The 13,428-nt window shown below is 48.9% G+C and overlaps 1 protein-coding gene across 2 annotated transcripts; it reads left to right on the forward strand.

Moving 5' to 3' along the window:
• Nucleotides 1–11,646, forward strand: CD40 (CD40 molecule). Of its 2 annotated transcripts, none has more exons than XM_090285306.1 (9): nt 1–123; nt 3,077–3,155; nt 3,472–3,597; nt 3,865–4,011; nt 4,372–4,465; nt 7,131–7,192; nt 10,316–10,414; nt 10,526–10,554; nt 11,061–11,646. In XM_090285306.1, exons 1-9 carry the CDS (start codon nt 73–75, stop codon nt 11,226–11,228), a joined length of 855 nt encoding a protein of 284 aa, XP_090141432.1. In that variant the 5' UTR covers nt 1–72; the 3' UTR covers nt 11,229–11,646. The 2 variants fall into 2 exon arrangements, with proteins under 2 accessions (XP_090141432.1, XP_090141433.1); XM_090285307.1 differs by having other exon boundaries at nt 10,316–10,402.
• The last annotated feature ends 1,782 nt before the right edge of the window (nt 11,647–13,428 follow it).

Here is a 13,428-nt window from a genome sequence, read left to right on the forward strand (position 1 = left end):
GGAGACGCGCGGTCCGACGCGGTCCGACGCGGTCCGAAGCGCTCCTGCCCGTCACCTGCTTCTTACCTCGCCATGCTTCGTCTGCCTCGGCAGTGTCTCCTCTTGAGCTTCTTGTTGACCACCGTGAGTCGAGTTTCTGCTCCGACCCGACGGGGCAATTTAGGATTTGAGAGAGGGGAATGGGAAGGGAAGCAATAGTTAGGGAACGGGGCCTTTCTACTAGATTTTGTTGGGGACAGAAGCGTGGGTGGAAGCTGGGTAAGGTACCCCGCGGTCCTGGCTGAACGAAGTGGGCTGCCTCTCTCTCCTCCCTGCTTGGGGTTCCAGGTAGCTCACAGAGGGTGCGAAGTGGGGACACTGCAGGAAGGGTGCCTAGACAGTGTGGATGGGGTTAGGGTTTGGGGACCCTCAAGGCTTCATCTGGTCAAAAGGGTGGCGTGTGGGTTTGTCCACCCCCCAGGAGGGCCAGGCAGAAGTGGGAAGGGAGGCGTGCCAAGGGAAACGGCGGGTCTGGCTGGTTTCCTGTCCCTTACACATGTGGACGGATGCCAGCATCTGAGAGTGGTTATCATCTCCTTGCCAGCAGGGGCTGCCTTCTTCCAGGGAATCTTGTGGGAACAAGGAAGGGGTGTTTCAGCCTAGGAGGAATACTCAAGGCTGTACGTCTCTGCACCCAGAATTTAAGACGACATAGGGAACCTCTGGGGGAGATAAGCAGTTCATGGGACTCCAAAAAGGGTTTCTCCCCGCACCAGCAGGGCTCAGATATGCCCGGTCGAGCATATCTCCGGGATTTTCAGAAGCCTACATTTGTCTCACTTTTTGTTTAAATGTATTTTTGTAGTTCCTCATTCTGGAGGCTGGGAATCCCCCCAAGTACCTTACCCTCTCTCATTCCAACCCCTCTGGCGTCCCCGTGCTTTCAAGGGTCGTGGTTTCTGGCATGAAGTCTGTGCAGGAATCACCCATGGAGTAGATAGCAGGGGTTGAGAGTCCGTGGGGAAGCTACTTTAGCCCCAGAACTTTTGGTTTCACTCTAAGCAATGACTCTTAGGGAGAAAGGAGGCAGGAGGAGGGTGGATCTGGAAAGGGGAGGGCTCACGTAGGAGGGAGTGAAGGAAGAGCCTGGGACAGAGGGTGAAGGATGGTTTGGGCTTCTCAGGAGCATAGGTACTCCCAATTTTGGCTCCAGGTAGAGCCTGGGCTGTGGTGGCAACAATGGTAGCTGCTATTTATTAAGAATTTCCTGTGTGTCAGGCTCCGAGGAAAATGCTTTCCGTGGGTCTGATTTCTTTTAACTCCCCGTTATACAGATGAGCAAACTGAGCCTGAGAGAGAGGAAATGTCTTGCCAAAATTCTCGTAGCTAGGTGGGACCTGGATGTAAATCTACATCTGCCTGGTTCCTGAGTCTGCCTCTCAGAGAGTGAGCATTTTCAAGCCTTGGTCCTGAACTCCTTTGTCTCTGAAGGACTGGAGCTATGGAGTGGGAACTGGGGATGGACAGACTTTCAGAGGAGGACCTATATTTCTCATGTGTTTGAAAATGGCAGACAGGACTTTCATTGCTCTGGGAGTGTGGTGGGAAGGTCCCCAGGGTTGCAGGGAACAGCCACAGGATGAATGTTGTGATGTGAGTGTGGGAGCAGCAGCCTTTTCTACTTCCTTCCCCATTTGGGGTAAGATGCATTTCTGTAAGTAATGGCTGCACGAGAGCCAAGGACGAGCCAGTTAACCAGGCTGCTAAGCATCCAAGCAGACACTCACATATGTATCATAGTTAAAACTGCCCGTTAATGTTCTAGACACCGTGCCAGGCTACATACATACATTCTTTCTCATCTTCACAACCTAATCCATGGGGCGGTTATTACTGCTCCCATTTTAGAGATGTGGAAACTGAGACTAAGAGAAAAAGCGCAACTAGAAAGTGTTACAGAGTCAAGGTTGGAGGCTTAAGCTGTTTGTCTCTCAAACCTGTGCTCCTTTCCCTGGCTGTTGTTAAAGTGGGGGGTGATTGTAGGGAGCACGCACATACAGAATGAAACAACAGAGATTCACTTCACAGTTCTGCCTACAATCCTGATTTTTTTTTTCAGGGAGGAAGTCTCTGGAGCTAGAATGTATTTTATACATCTCAAGCACTTACTAATTCTCCTTTTAAAACAAAAATCAAGAGCAGGCCCAGGGTGGAGGGCTATCGGCAAGCAAAGCAACCAGTTGGGGTTTCATAACATTGTTTTGTTTATCTTGAATTTAGTTTTAGGGTTACCTTTTATTTATGAGATGTGACACTGGTTCTCCTCTCGTGACAACGATATAAGGCTTGCATGGAAAAGAAATGTATTTAATTTAATGGGAAGCAATTAATAGCGTGGGCGGTACCTGGATATAGTAAAAATGCAGGTGAGGCCCAAGTTGATGGAGAGAGGGAGAGCATTGAGACCTGAATTCTCACTCGGACTCTATCACAATGAAATCCTGTCAAGTGACTCAGCCTCCCTGGTGCTGCGTCTCACCATTTGTAAAGTGAAAGAGTTGGATTTTATTTTCCCAGCTTCACCATTTCCCTGGTATCTCACGAGGGAGGGGTTGGGTGGCAAAAACATGCTGAGGCTTGGAGGGCGGAAGGGGTGGGGAGCAGAAGAATAGAAGGAAGAGGCCAGGTGCTAAATATAGTCCCAGCTAGGACCAGGACCAGCTGAAGTCAGCTAGCCTCAGGACTCAGGGGTGGGAGGTGGGAGTATTGGGGTCCTCAGGTGCTTTTGAATCTCTGTGAAGAGTAGAGACTCAGAAGTCCAACCAAAAGGAAGATCTGTTTAGTTTAGGGACTGTGATGGGGTTCTAGGACAACTGCTTTGTAAAATACCAGAATGAGTCTCTGGGTGCTTTTGCAATCATATCCACTGGCAGTTTAGTTAAAAATAAACACACCAAGTAATGGGCAGGCTCCATTTTTTCTGCTTTAGACTTCCACTTCGATCCTAACCCCCGTCCTGGCTGATTTTCACCTTCCTGCCAAGGAGGCTGCAACAGAGACTTCAAGATCCCTTCAAATTGCCCATTTCTGTTTTTAGGTCCACACAGAACCATCCAATGTATGCGGAGAAAACAAATACCTAGTAAAAAATCAGTGCTGTGACATGTGCCAGCCAGGTGAGATGCCAGCCCTCTAGCCCTCTTGGTTTGCTGGCAGATGCATGCCCACATGTCATCTGCAAACTTGAGTCTTAAATGCCCTGGGACTTCCCGTCCGTGCCCTGCTGTCAGAATGTTCTGAGTTCCCTCTCTGCCTACCCAGGACTAGGGTTCCTATGCCTGCCAGGCCCCGCACTTGACTAGGAAGGCTGGTAGGGTCCGAGACTGTCTTCTTTGAACCCTGTGCCCTAAAAGCCCAGCCTGATCAGTTTTTGGCGCGGGTCTGACTCATGGAGTTGGTTGGAGCTGCCTCATTTCCTGATGCTTTTTCCAGGACAGAAACTGTTCCATGACTGTACAGAGGTTACCTCCACGGAATGCCGCCCTTGCAGTGAAGACGAATTCCTGGAGACCTGGAACACAGAGCGATACTGTCATCAGCACAAATACTGCGACTCCAGTGAGTGCACTGCTGGGGAAGGGGTGCTTGGGAGCTAGGCTGATATTCCAGCTCGTTCTTGACAATGCAGCCATTCTTTTTTTTTTTTTTATAGCCAGGGTCTGTTTTGATTGATTGGATCTAGGTTGTACTGGTTGTTAAATAATTTGAAAGCTATACCTACTTGGAAGAGGGTCTAAGAAAAAAAATAGAGCAGGAAGTGTGGGGAGTGGGGCCCTGAGAGTGGCCAGCAAGGGGTTCCCATCCTTCCTGCCCATCTCTGCACAGACTTAGGACTCCAGGTCCAGACGAAGGGCACTTCAGTAACAGACACAACTTGCACGTGTAAGGAAGGCCATCACTGTGTCGATGATGCCTGCGATGGCTGCGTCCCGCACGCCTCCTGTCTCCCTGGCTTTGGGGTCAAGGAGATCGGTAAGTGGCCTGAGACTCTGCTCTAGGGGTCAGAGAGAGGAGCTGAGGGCCAAAAGCATGCAGCTGGGCAGTGGGCGCTCAGCCTCAGAGATGGAGGGAGTGGGGACTGCAGCTGCCGTCAGCATGTTCCCTAGAGGGAGCAGGACACAAACCTTTCTCATTCTGCCTCCTGCTGTGGTATCTGCCTTGGGAGGGAGAAGGAGAACCCTTCCTAGGGGCTGCAGCAGTTGGGGGAGGCAACGGGCTGCGGGAAGAATGCTTAAAGCAGGAAGATTTTCCTGTCCTGCCTGTCTGCTGCTTCTCTGGAGAGCCAGACAGGTGGGCCCACCGTGATGACCCACGCCTGCTTCTCCCTCCCAGCTACAGGCATTTCTGATACCGTCTGCGAACCCTGCCCATTCGGCTTCTTCTCCAATGTGTCATCTGCTTTTGAAAAATGTCATCCTTGGACAAGGTATAAGCACTCATCCTGCCCCCAGAGGGGTCTGGGATCTGCTTCCATTGTATGCGGCCACCTGCCCTTCAACTGCAGCTCCCCTAGCCACACACACTCACGCACCTGTAAAGCATCTAGAGTGACCTCATGGACAACCGACCAAATGGGCACTTTTCAGCATTTTCTTGTCTGCTCTCTCTTGGTGGTAACAGGTACTGCCTATTTCTCTGTCTTTTGTGAAACTCCTTGTCTCGGGCACGTTGTGACACCTCTCCGACTTTCCTTCTATCCTCCCCTGCTCCTCCTTCCTCCTCCTTAACTGTTTTTTCTGGGTCTTTGTTCTGCTCTACTCTTCGATCACTTTGCTGCCTCCCCTGGACCATCTCATTCATATCCATGGCTTCCAGCTACCATCTCTCTCAGGTGATTCTCCATCAACATCTGTTGTCTAGGTTTGTCTCCTGGGTCCCGGCCTGTCATATCCAACTGCCGAGGGTACCCTTCCATGCAGGTGATCCGCAGGCTCCAAATGGGCTCACCTTCCTGCTCCTTTCACCCTCTGTGAAAGCCCCCACCATGCCTTTGGGCACTTGTCCTCTGGTCCCTCACCTCACCTCCAGCCCCAAATCAGTCACCAGGTCCTGTCCACATTGCCTTCTAGATGTTTGGGGACTCCTCCTTCTCCCCTTCTCAGTGTTGCCGCTTGAGCTTGGGCCTCATCGCCTTGGTCTGGATGATTCCTTATCTTCCTCACTGACCTGCCCGCCTCTAGTTTTTCCCCATCATCCAGCTCTCTGTTCGCTTGCCAACGTGAGTTTTCTGCAGTTCATTTAGGATCACAACACTCCCTATTTTACACCTTTCACAGCTCTCTGGGCCTTTGGGGCAAAACCCAGACTCTTCTGCACGGCCTCCGACCTTCCAGCTCCATTTCCTGCCCTCTTCCTACATGCTGCTACTTGCAGTCCCCTCAACACACTGCTCAGTCTCCTGCATCAAACTCTTCTGCCTGGAATACCCTTTAACATATGCCCCATTGACTTTTTACACTTAATTTTTAAAAAATGGGTAAGACAGGCACGAGAGACAGAAGGCACACAAGGGCCTACAGTAATAAGTCTCCCTTTCACCCCTGTCCCTCAGCCACCCATTTCTCCCTGGAGGCAGCCACACTGTTCCTTGTATGTTCTTCCAGAGACACACAAACACATACGTGTGCACAGGCAAACACACACATTGCCCACACAAATTGTAGCATGTCATATATTTTGCTGTTTATTGCGTGCCTTTCTCCAATAGGTTGCCAACTCCTTTAATGTAGAGACTTGGCTTTCTTTTTTCTTCCACTGATGTATCCCTTCTGCCTAGAACAGTGCCCAGAACAAAGTAGGTGCTCAATAATTTTTTACTGATAAATGTTTACTGATGGATGATGGCATATTGGGGCAGTAGAATCTGAGCACTGGATCCCAACCTCACTGCAGCTTAGAAAGGGTGTGGCCCTGTGCAAGTGACCTTCTCCCTCTGAGCCTCAGTGTCCTCATCTAAAAAATGGAATGACCTTTGTCTCATGAGGCTTGAGGAAAAGGCAGGTAGACATGTTTTGTAAGCTCATAAGCACTCTTCTCATACAAGGCTCTTTTGGTGCGTGTGCTCTCTTTGAAGCTTCTCTCTCTTTTCCCCACTTCCGATGTCTTTTTTTCCTTTGTGATGTCCTTCCCTGACCATTCCTCACCAGTCCTCCTAGGACCACGCTACACTGAGTCTTCTTCTCACATCTAGACTCTTGCAATGGCCTCCTGACTGGCCGCTTTCCTGTGATTGCTCCTCCTGTGAGCTCTTTGGCCACCTGGGTCCTCTCACTCCTTAAATCATCTGCTTGGATACTGGTGACTCACCAGCTGAATCCAGTCAAAACCTTCTTGGCTGATTATCCGTGATCTGGTTCCAGAGACCCAGTTTTCCATGGTTCCCTAGTGCCATCTGGCACGTCACCCACCTAATCTCTATCTATATCACATTGTCCTGCTTAGCGGGCATGTATGACTGCTCTAAATTTTACATCCTTTAAGGTCCACTCAGACCTAACTTCCCCAAGGAAGTCTTTCTTGGTGTCCCCTTAAACCAGGGGTTCTCAACTGAGTGATTTTGTCCCCCAGGGGACATGTGACAATATCTGGAGATGAGACTGGGAAGGGGCATGCCATTGATACCTAGTGGGTGGAGGCCAAGGATGCTGCTAAACATCCCACAGTGCACAGGACAGCCCCATGACAGAGAGTTATGTGGCCCAAAATGTCAGCGGTGCCAAGGTTGAGAAGCCCTGCCTCAAACCGAATGGGTCATTTCTCCGTTCCAGCCATTGTGCATTTCATCTCTTCTCTGAACAATTCCCAGTTCACTTTCGCCTATGTCAGAATGCTTGGCACTCATTAGAGACTCTCCTATTATCACCCCTTCAAGATATGTAATAATCTTTTCTCTGTACTCATGAGTTCCATAAGAACAGAGTTTGTATCATAACCTGCACAGGAGGGTGCATATAATATGTGCTCAATGAACCTGGACTTGGTTGTTGATGGTCTCTCCCTCTGGGGTTGGAAATCTTGTGGTTGGGGAAACCTAATGTCTTTCTCTCTCTCTCTTTCTCTCTGTCTATGTGTGCACGTGCGTGGGCACACAGCTGTGAGATCAAAGGCCTGGTGGAGCGGCAGGCAGGGACGAACAAGACTGATGTTCTCTGTGGTGAGTCATGGGGAATGGGTCCTGATAACAGTCTAGGAAGGTAGGGAACTAAGGGGGGAAACTGAGACACACAGAAACAATGGGTGGGAGGTGAAGTCAGAGGATGAGACACTTTGGAGTTGTGGCATCTCAGCTCTGAGACTTATTGGTGCAGCCCAGGCAAATTATCTCCCCCCTTGAACCTCAGTTTCTTCATCTGTAAAATGGGATGATAACAGCACCTCCCTTAGTAGGTTGGTGTAAGCATGTGGCATGGGTTCTTGCACTTTGAAAGTGCTCTATCAGCCAGGGAAAGTTCCAGAAGCCAGGCAGTGGCATTGTTCCCTCTCTGATCCCCACCCCTCACAGAACCACAAAGTGGTGAAGTGGTTTGCCCTGCCATGGCGAATACCTAAGGCTCCATACCATACAACTTAACAGGTGCGCTAAGAGAGGGAGTCAAAGCTGTTGTACCTAATACACAGAAACAAACGCAGGGAGGCTGCCAAATTGAGGAGGCAAAGAAAAATGGCCCAAATGAAAGAACAGAACAAGACCCTGGAAGACGAACTAAATAAAACAGAGATAGCCAACCTATCAGATGCAGAGTTCAAAACACTGATGAGCAGGATGCTCAGAGAACACATGGAGTACAGCAAAAAACATAAGGGGAGAAATTAAGGTTCAACTAAGTGAAATAGAGAAAAATCCACAGTATCCAACAGTGATGGGAAGGAAGCTGGGATTCAAATCTACAGTTTGGAACAAAAGGAAGAAATAAACATTCAACCAGAACAGAAAGAAAAAACAAGAATGCAAAAATTGAGGAAAGTATAAGGAGACGCTGGGACATACCCAAAAGTGCCAACATCCAAATCATGGGGATACCAGAAGGAGAAGAGGAAAAGCAAGAAATTGAAAACTTATTTGAAAAAACAATGAAAGAGAACTTCCCTAATTTGTTGAAGGAAATAGACATACAAGTCCAGGAAGCACAGAGTCCCAAACAAGCTGGACCCAAAGAAGGCCACACCAAGAGACATGGTAATTAAAATGCCAAAAGTTAAAGATAAAGAGAGAATCTTAAAAGCAGCAAGAGAAAAGCAGAGAGTTACTACAAAGGGGTTCCCATAAGACTATCAGCTGATTTCTCAAAAGAAACTTTGCAGGCAAGAAGGGACTGGCAAGAAGTATTCAATGTGATGAAATGCAAGGACCTACAACCAACATTACTCTATCCAGCAAAGCTATCATTTAGAATGGAAGGCAGATGAAGTGCTTCCCAGCCAAGGTAAAGCTAGAGGAGTTCCTCATCACCGAGCCATTATTACATGAAACATTAAAGGGACTTATTTAAGAAAAAAAGAAGACTAAAACTATGAACATTAAAATGACGACAAACTCACAACTATCAACAACTGAACCTAAAAAACAAAAACAAAAAAACTAAGACAACAAGCAGAACATAATCATAGGTATGGGAATCATTTGGAGGGTTATCAGCTGGGAGGGGGAAGGAGGAGAATGGGGGCAATGGTGCAGGGATCAAGACGCATAATTAGTAGGAACAAAATAGACAGGAGGATGTTAAGAACAGTATAGGAAAGGGAGAAGCCAAAGAACTTACGCACATGACCCATGGACATGAACTAAGGGGGGTAGGGTGGGAACTGCTGGAAGGAGAAGGGGTACCAAGTGGAGGGGGACGAAGAGGGAAATTAGAACAATTGTAATAACATAATTAAAAATATATACTTAAAAAAAAAGAAGAAGAAAGTGTTCCATCAAAGCTATTCTGCCACCGTGCCCTTCCAGTACCGGTGCGATACGACATGGTTTCCTTTCAGGACCTCAGCTTTTATTTTAGAATGAGGAGGTTGGCCTACAGCACAGATTACAGGTTTAAATAACTACAGGGGCTAGGCAGGTCATATTAATGAGTAAAAAAGGTCAGGGATAAGAAAAATGCACTTTCTTAGCTTTTTCTTAACATTCACTTTCCTTCTGGTGTGGCTGGGGCTGGAGTGAGGTGAGCCAGGTGCTTGCCTTGAGCACAATATTAAAGGGGCACCAGAAAAATGCAGAATCAAAAAAAAAATGTTGATATAATATTTTTAAAAGAATCAAAGTTAATGCAAAAATAAAATATCCACCCTGAACAAAATATAACATTTTAACTAAAGACATGACCCAACCCTGCACGTGCACTACCCCACCTGACCTGCCTCAGCCAATCCTGGCCCTAGTTCCATGGAAACTTTATTTAAAAAACAGGCAGCCAGCCTGCAGGCCATCATTTGATGATTTTATTTTTCAAAGCATGACATTAAAATATTACTTATCTTGCCCTGGCTGGTGTGGCTCAGTGGATTGAGTGCTGGCCTGTGAACCCAAAGTTCACCAGTTCGATTCCCAGTCAGGGCACATGCCTGGGTTGCAGGCCGGGTCCTCAGTTGGGGGCATGCGAGAGGCAATGGATCAATGTATCTCGTGCACATCAATGTTTTTCTCCCTCTCTTTTTCCCTCCCTTCTCCTTTCTCTAAAGATAAATAAATAAAGTCTTTTAAAAAATATTACTTATCTTGATTACTGAGTTTTTTTGGTGTCCTTTTAAGTTTTCTCCCGAGGTGTATGCCTCACCCTAGTTCCAGCCCTGTCTCTTGGTCTTTTTATAATTTTCCCGTTTGGAATGGAGACAGGCACAAGAAATGCTTTAATTTCCCCTCTATTCTTCTGCCACCGAGGCAATAGTACTGATGTAAATGATGCTGGACCTCAGGATTGGGTGGAGAGTAGGGAGGGATGGGGAGTGTGGCAAGCAGTGGAAAGACAGCCACCATCACTCAGTTCTGGCCTAGGAAGGCCAGGGCTGCTGGCCCATTGGGGCTACATCTTCTGCACTTCTAGTAGAAACCAGATATCTAAATTTTAAATATGAAATCTCCCCAGATTAAAATGTTTAAAAAATTTTAAAAATGTGCTGGTTGTAATAAAGACATCCGCTGGCCACATTTTACCAGGGCCACCTGTTTGAAACCTCTGATGTAGATGAGCTCAGACATGGAAGGATTTTAGAGCCTGGTAAGGTGCAGCAGCTTTGGGCATGGAGGTGGGTGCCATCACTGAATTCTCAATTTCTTCAGATTCCCAGGATCGGTTGAGAGCCCTGTTGGCGGTCCCCATCGTTATGGCGATCCTGTTTGCTGTCCTGCTGGTGTATGCCTGCATCAGTGAGTCCCCAGGTGGGGAGGTGATGAGGGAGGCAGGCGGGGAGGAGGAGGTAAAGTACATCTGGCTACGTGTTTCCTGATCTGGTCTCACTGACTCCCCATCCCTCTATTTTTTCTCTCTAGGAAAGGTGCCCGAAGAGGCTGACCATAAGGTAGGTCACACCTGCGAACCGGCTCTGAGTTTTGGCAAACTGGAAAGATTACCTCACTGTATGGCAGTAAAACTGATTCAGGGTCTGCCCTGTGGTCAGCGGGGTGGCAACAGAACTGGCCACTCCCCGCCCTCCGTACTCCAGGGCTCCTCCCAATTAACTCCCCACAGCACCATCCTTTGTCATCTTCAGAGCACTCCTCCCCACAGAGCTGCCCCGGTGCCACTGTCAAAGTCAATGCTGTTATTTGCTGTTCTTTCCTGGCATTCATTACGTGGGGAACCACTTGGGGGCCTTGGTGCAGGGGCCATGGCCCAGATTGGAGGGGCAGCTCCTTGAACCTATGGGAAGCTTTTTGACACCCTCAGTGTGGCCAGCAGGGGACAGGAGGCGCCCATGGAATCAGCCCTGCTTTGGGAAAGGGAAAGGGGTTGGGGAGGACCCCCTTTGAGAGAAGGGCTCCTCAGAGGTGTTGCTGGGGGTAACCTCACTCCTTGGCTCAGCAGGTCTTCCACCCGAAGGACAAAAGGCAAGAACCCCAGGAGACGATCTATATGGATGATTTTCCCGGTGCCATCCCCAATCACCCAGTGCAGGAGACCTTACACTGGTGCCAGCCGGTCACGCAGGAGGACGGCAAGGAGAGCCGCATCTCTGTGCAGGAGAGACTGTGAGGCTGTGTGGGCTCAGGAGCGTGGCAGTATGGACACATGTGCACATGGCTGGAGCCTGGAGCTGCGGCTGCGAAGTGAGGGCAAGGGGCTGGTACTAGGCACGGCCCCCCTCTGCCTGCACCACTGTGGCTCAGAAACGTTCCCCTAGGAGCTTATTCAGCCTGGGGGCCTATTCAATCTCCCAACTTGCTTTTAAAGATGGAAGCAAAACATTTGGCATGGGGGGGGGGGGCGCAAATAGTAATATCATCAAACCCTCCAACCCAGCAGTTCAGTGCTCATGGTGATTTTCTATGAGCCCAAGGGATGTCTACACGAACATCATTGCAGTGCTGCTGGTGACAGTGAACAAATGGAAGCCACTTAGCTGTCCATCAACAGGGGACTGGTTAAATAAAACTGTAATGTATTTATGCAACAGGATCTCAAAAACGCTGTCCTAGAAAAAAAAGGTTGCGGAATGATGGGTACACAAAAAGTTTTTTCTAAAGCACATACCCACAAATAATATGATCTATCACCTATGGATGCGTGTATAAACATCATATACACATATATGTAAGTATAACAACGGTTCTGGAAGGATAACAGAAAATGCACAGCAGTAAGAATTATAATGTCTGGGTGGGGGAGAAGGCTCTGGGGGAGGGCTGGTAAAAGAAGATTTGACTTTCCCATAAGTTGTCACCCCCCCACACACACACACACAAAAGAGTGAATTCACATGCTGCTTATGTAATTAAAAAGTCATCAAACATGTAAAAAGAAAAGCGGGGGTGGACATGCTGGGTGACATGAGCTGCTTAATTTGCTGCCAGGCTCACAAAATGAGGGCACTTTCAGAGGATAAATAAGAACGGCTCCAGGCTGCTACCTCTCCATGTCTGCTCACACTTGGCACCACGTTTGCAAAAGGTTCTCTCCATTTCATTCATGTTCACCAAAACGGCCTTGGGGGCAGGCAGGGCCTGCACTTCTCCCTCTTTAACAGAGTGGAAACAGGCCCAGAGAGGTGCAGTGACTTGTCTTTGGTCACACGGCAGTTCATCATGGTGCCAACTCAGAGCTCCCCACTCCTGGTCCTGCGCAGCCTCTCCCAGACCCGCCTGATCTCTGGAACCCAAATCAAGGCGGTCTTGGGCCTCCCACATCCTTCTGACCTCCCAACTGCTACGGGAGCTGCTGCTTCTCAGTCAGATGGCACCCTCTTCCCCCCAGCGGTATCTTAGGATAAAAATAACCATCCTGTTCTCTTTTCTTGCTGTGCCAACTGAGGGGGCGCCTAGCCAGGAGGAGCAGCAGATGGAGTAGGAGCAGAGGGGAGGGGAGGAAGGTTTTAGGACAAGGAGGGGAAGGAAGAGTCATGCAAAGACCTGGCATGAAGATTAAGATTCCTCGTGTGGATGAGGCCAGGGTGTTTTAACCCAGGGATCTCCCCCTCCCCCACTCCCCCGCAAGAAGCTGCTTTGGATTTCCCCAATGCATCCTATTGACTGGAGAGAGGCGTGGGGGTGGAGGAGTCAGAGAGCGCTTGTCCCTGATGGAGGCTGTGAGGACAGCGGGGAGTCAGGAGAGGTGCACCTGGCTTGGCAGCCCTCCCAGAAGAGCTTCGAGAACCATTTGGATACACCAGGTGGAGATATTTAGTTTAGAAAGTGGAGCAAAGCAGTGGTGAGGTGGGGTGCGTTGGGGGGCACTTGAGGACCTCACCCTCATCCCCTACCTAGAGTCCAAATGCTAGTGTTACTCACCTCTGTGTGTGGAAGTATGGTGGAAAGAGACAAAAGGCCCAGCCCCCTGCCACCTATCCTCTATGGGTCACTTTTCGTCTTTTAGCTTCTCTGTTTCCTCATCAGGCTGCTGTTGGTGCCTCCTTTGTCTTCTGGATCAGAGGTTCTCAGTCTTGAGCATGCATCAGAACCATTGGAGAGATAGATTGCTGGGCCTCACTGCCAGTGTTTCGGACCAAATGGGTCTGGGATATAGCTCAAGAATTTGCGTTTCTAACCAGTTTCCCAGGTGATGCTGCTGCTGGTCCAGGGACTGCACTTTGAGAATTATCACCCTTGACATTTAGATTTCTAGATAAGCGGTTGGTTTCCTATTGCAAGCCCTTGGGATCACTTGCTGCTGGTCTTGAAAGCATGCTTGGTGCTGGTGCGGGGCAGGTAAGATATCCCTGGGGGTTAATAACCTGGAA

The sequence above is a fragment of the Furipterus horrens genome, unplaced genomic scaffold (genome assembly GCF_987537825.1).
Source record: "Furipterus horrens unplaced genomic scaffold, mFurHor1.1.pri manual_scaffold_8, whole genome shotgun sequence".
Taxonomy (NCBI): domain Eukaryota; kingdom Metazoa; phylum Chordata; class Mammalia; order Chiroptera; family Furipteridae; genus Furipterus; species Furipterus horrens.

Bases quoted from the DNA above. Each gene is read 5' to 3' on its own strand.
- CD40 (XM_090285306.1), top strand. From the start codon at position 73: ATGCTTCGTCTGCCTCGGCAGTGTCTCCTCTTGAGCTTCTTGTTGACC. The intron at 124-3,076 runs GTGAGTCGAGTT...TTCTGTTTTTAG, and splicing joins TGAGCTTCTTGTTGACCACC to GTCCACACAGAACCATCCAA. The intron at 10,555-11,060 runs GTAGGTCACACC...TTGGCTCAGCAG, and splicing joins CCGAAGAGGCTGACCATAAG to GTCTTCCACCCGAAGGACAA.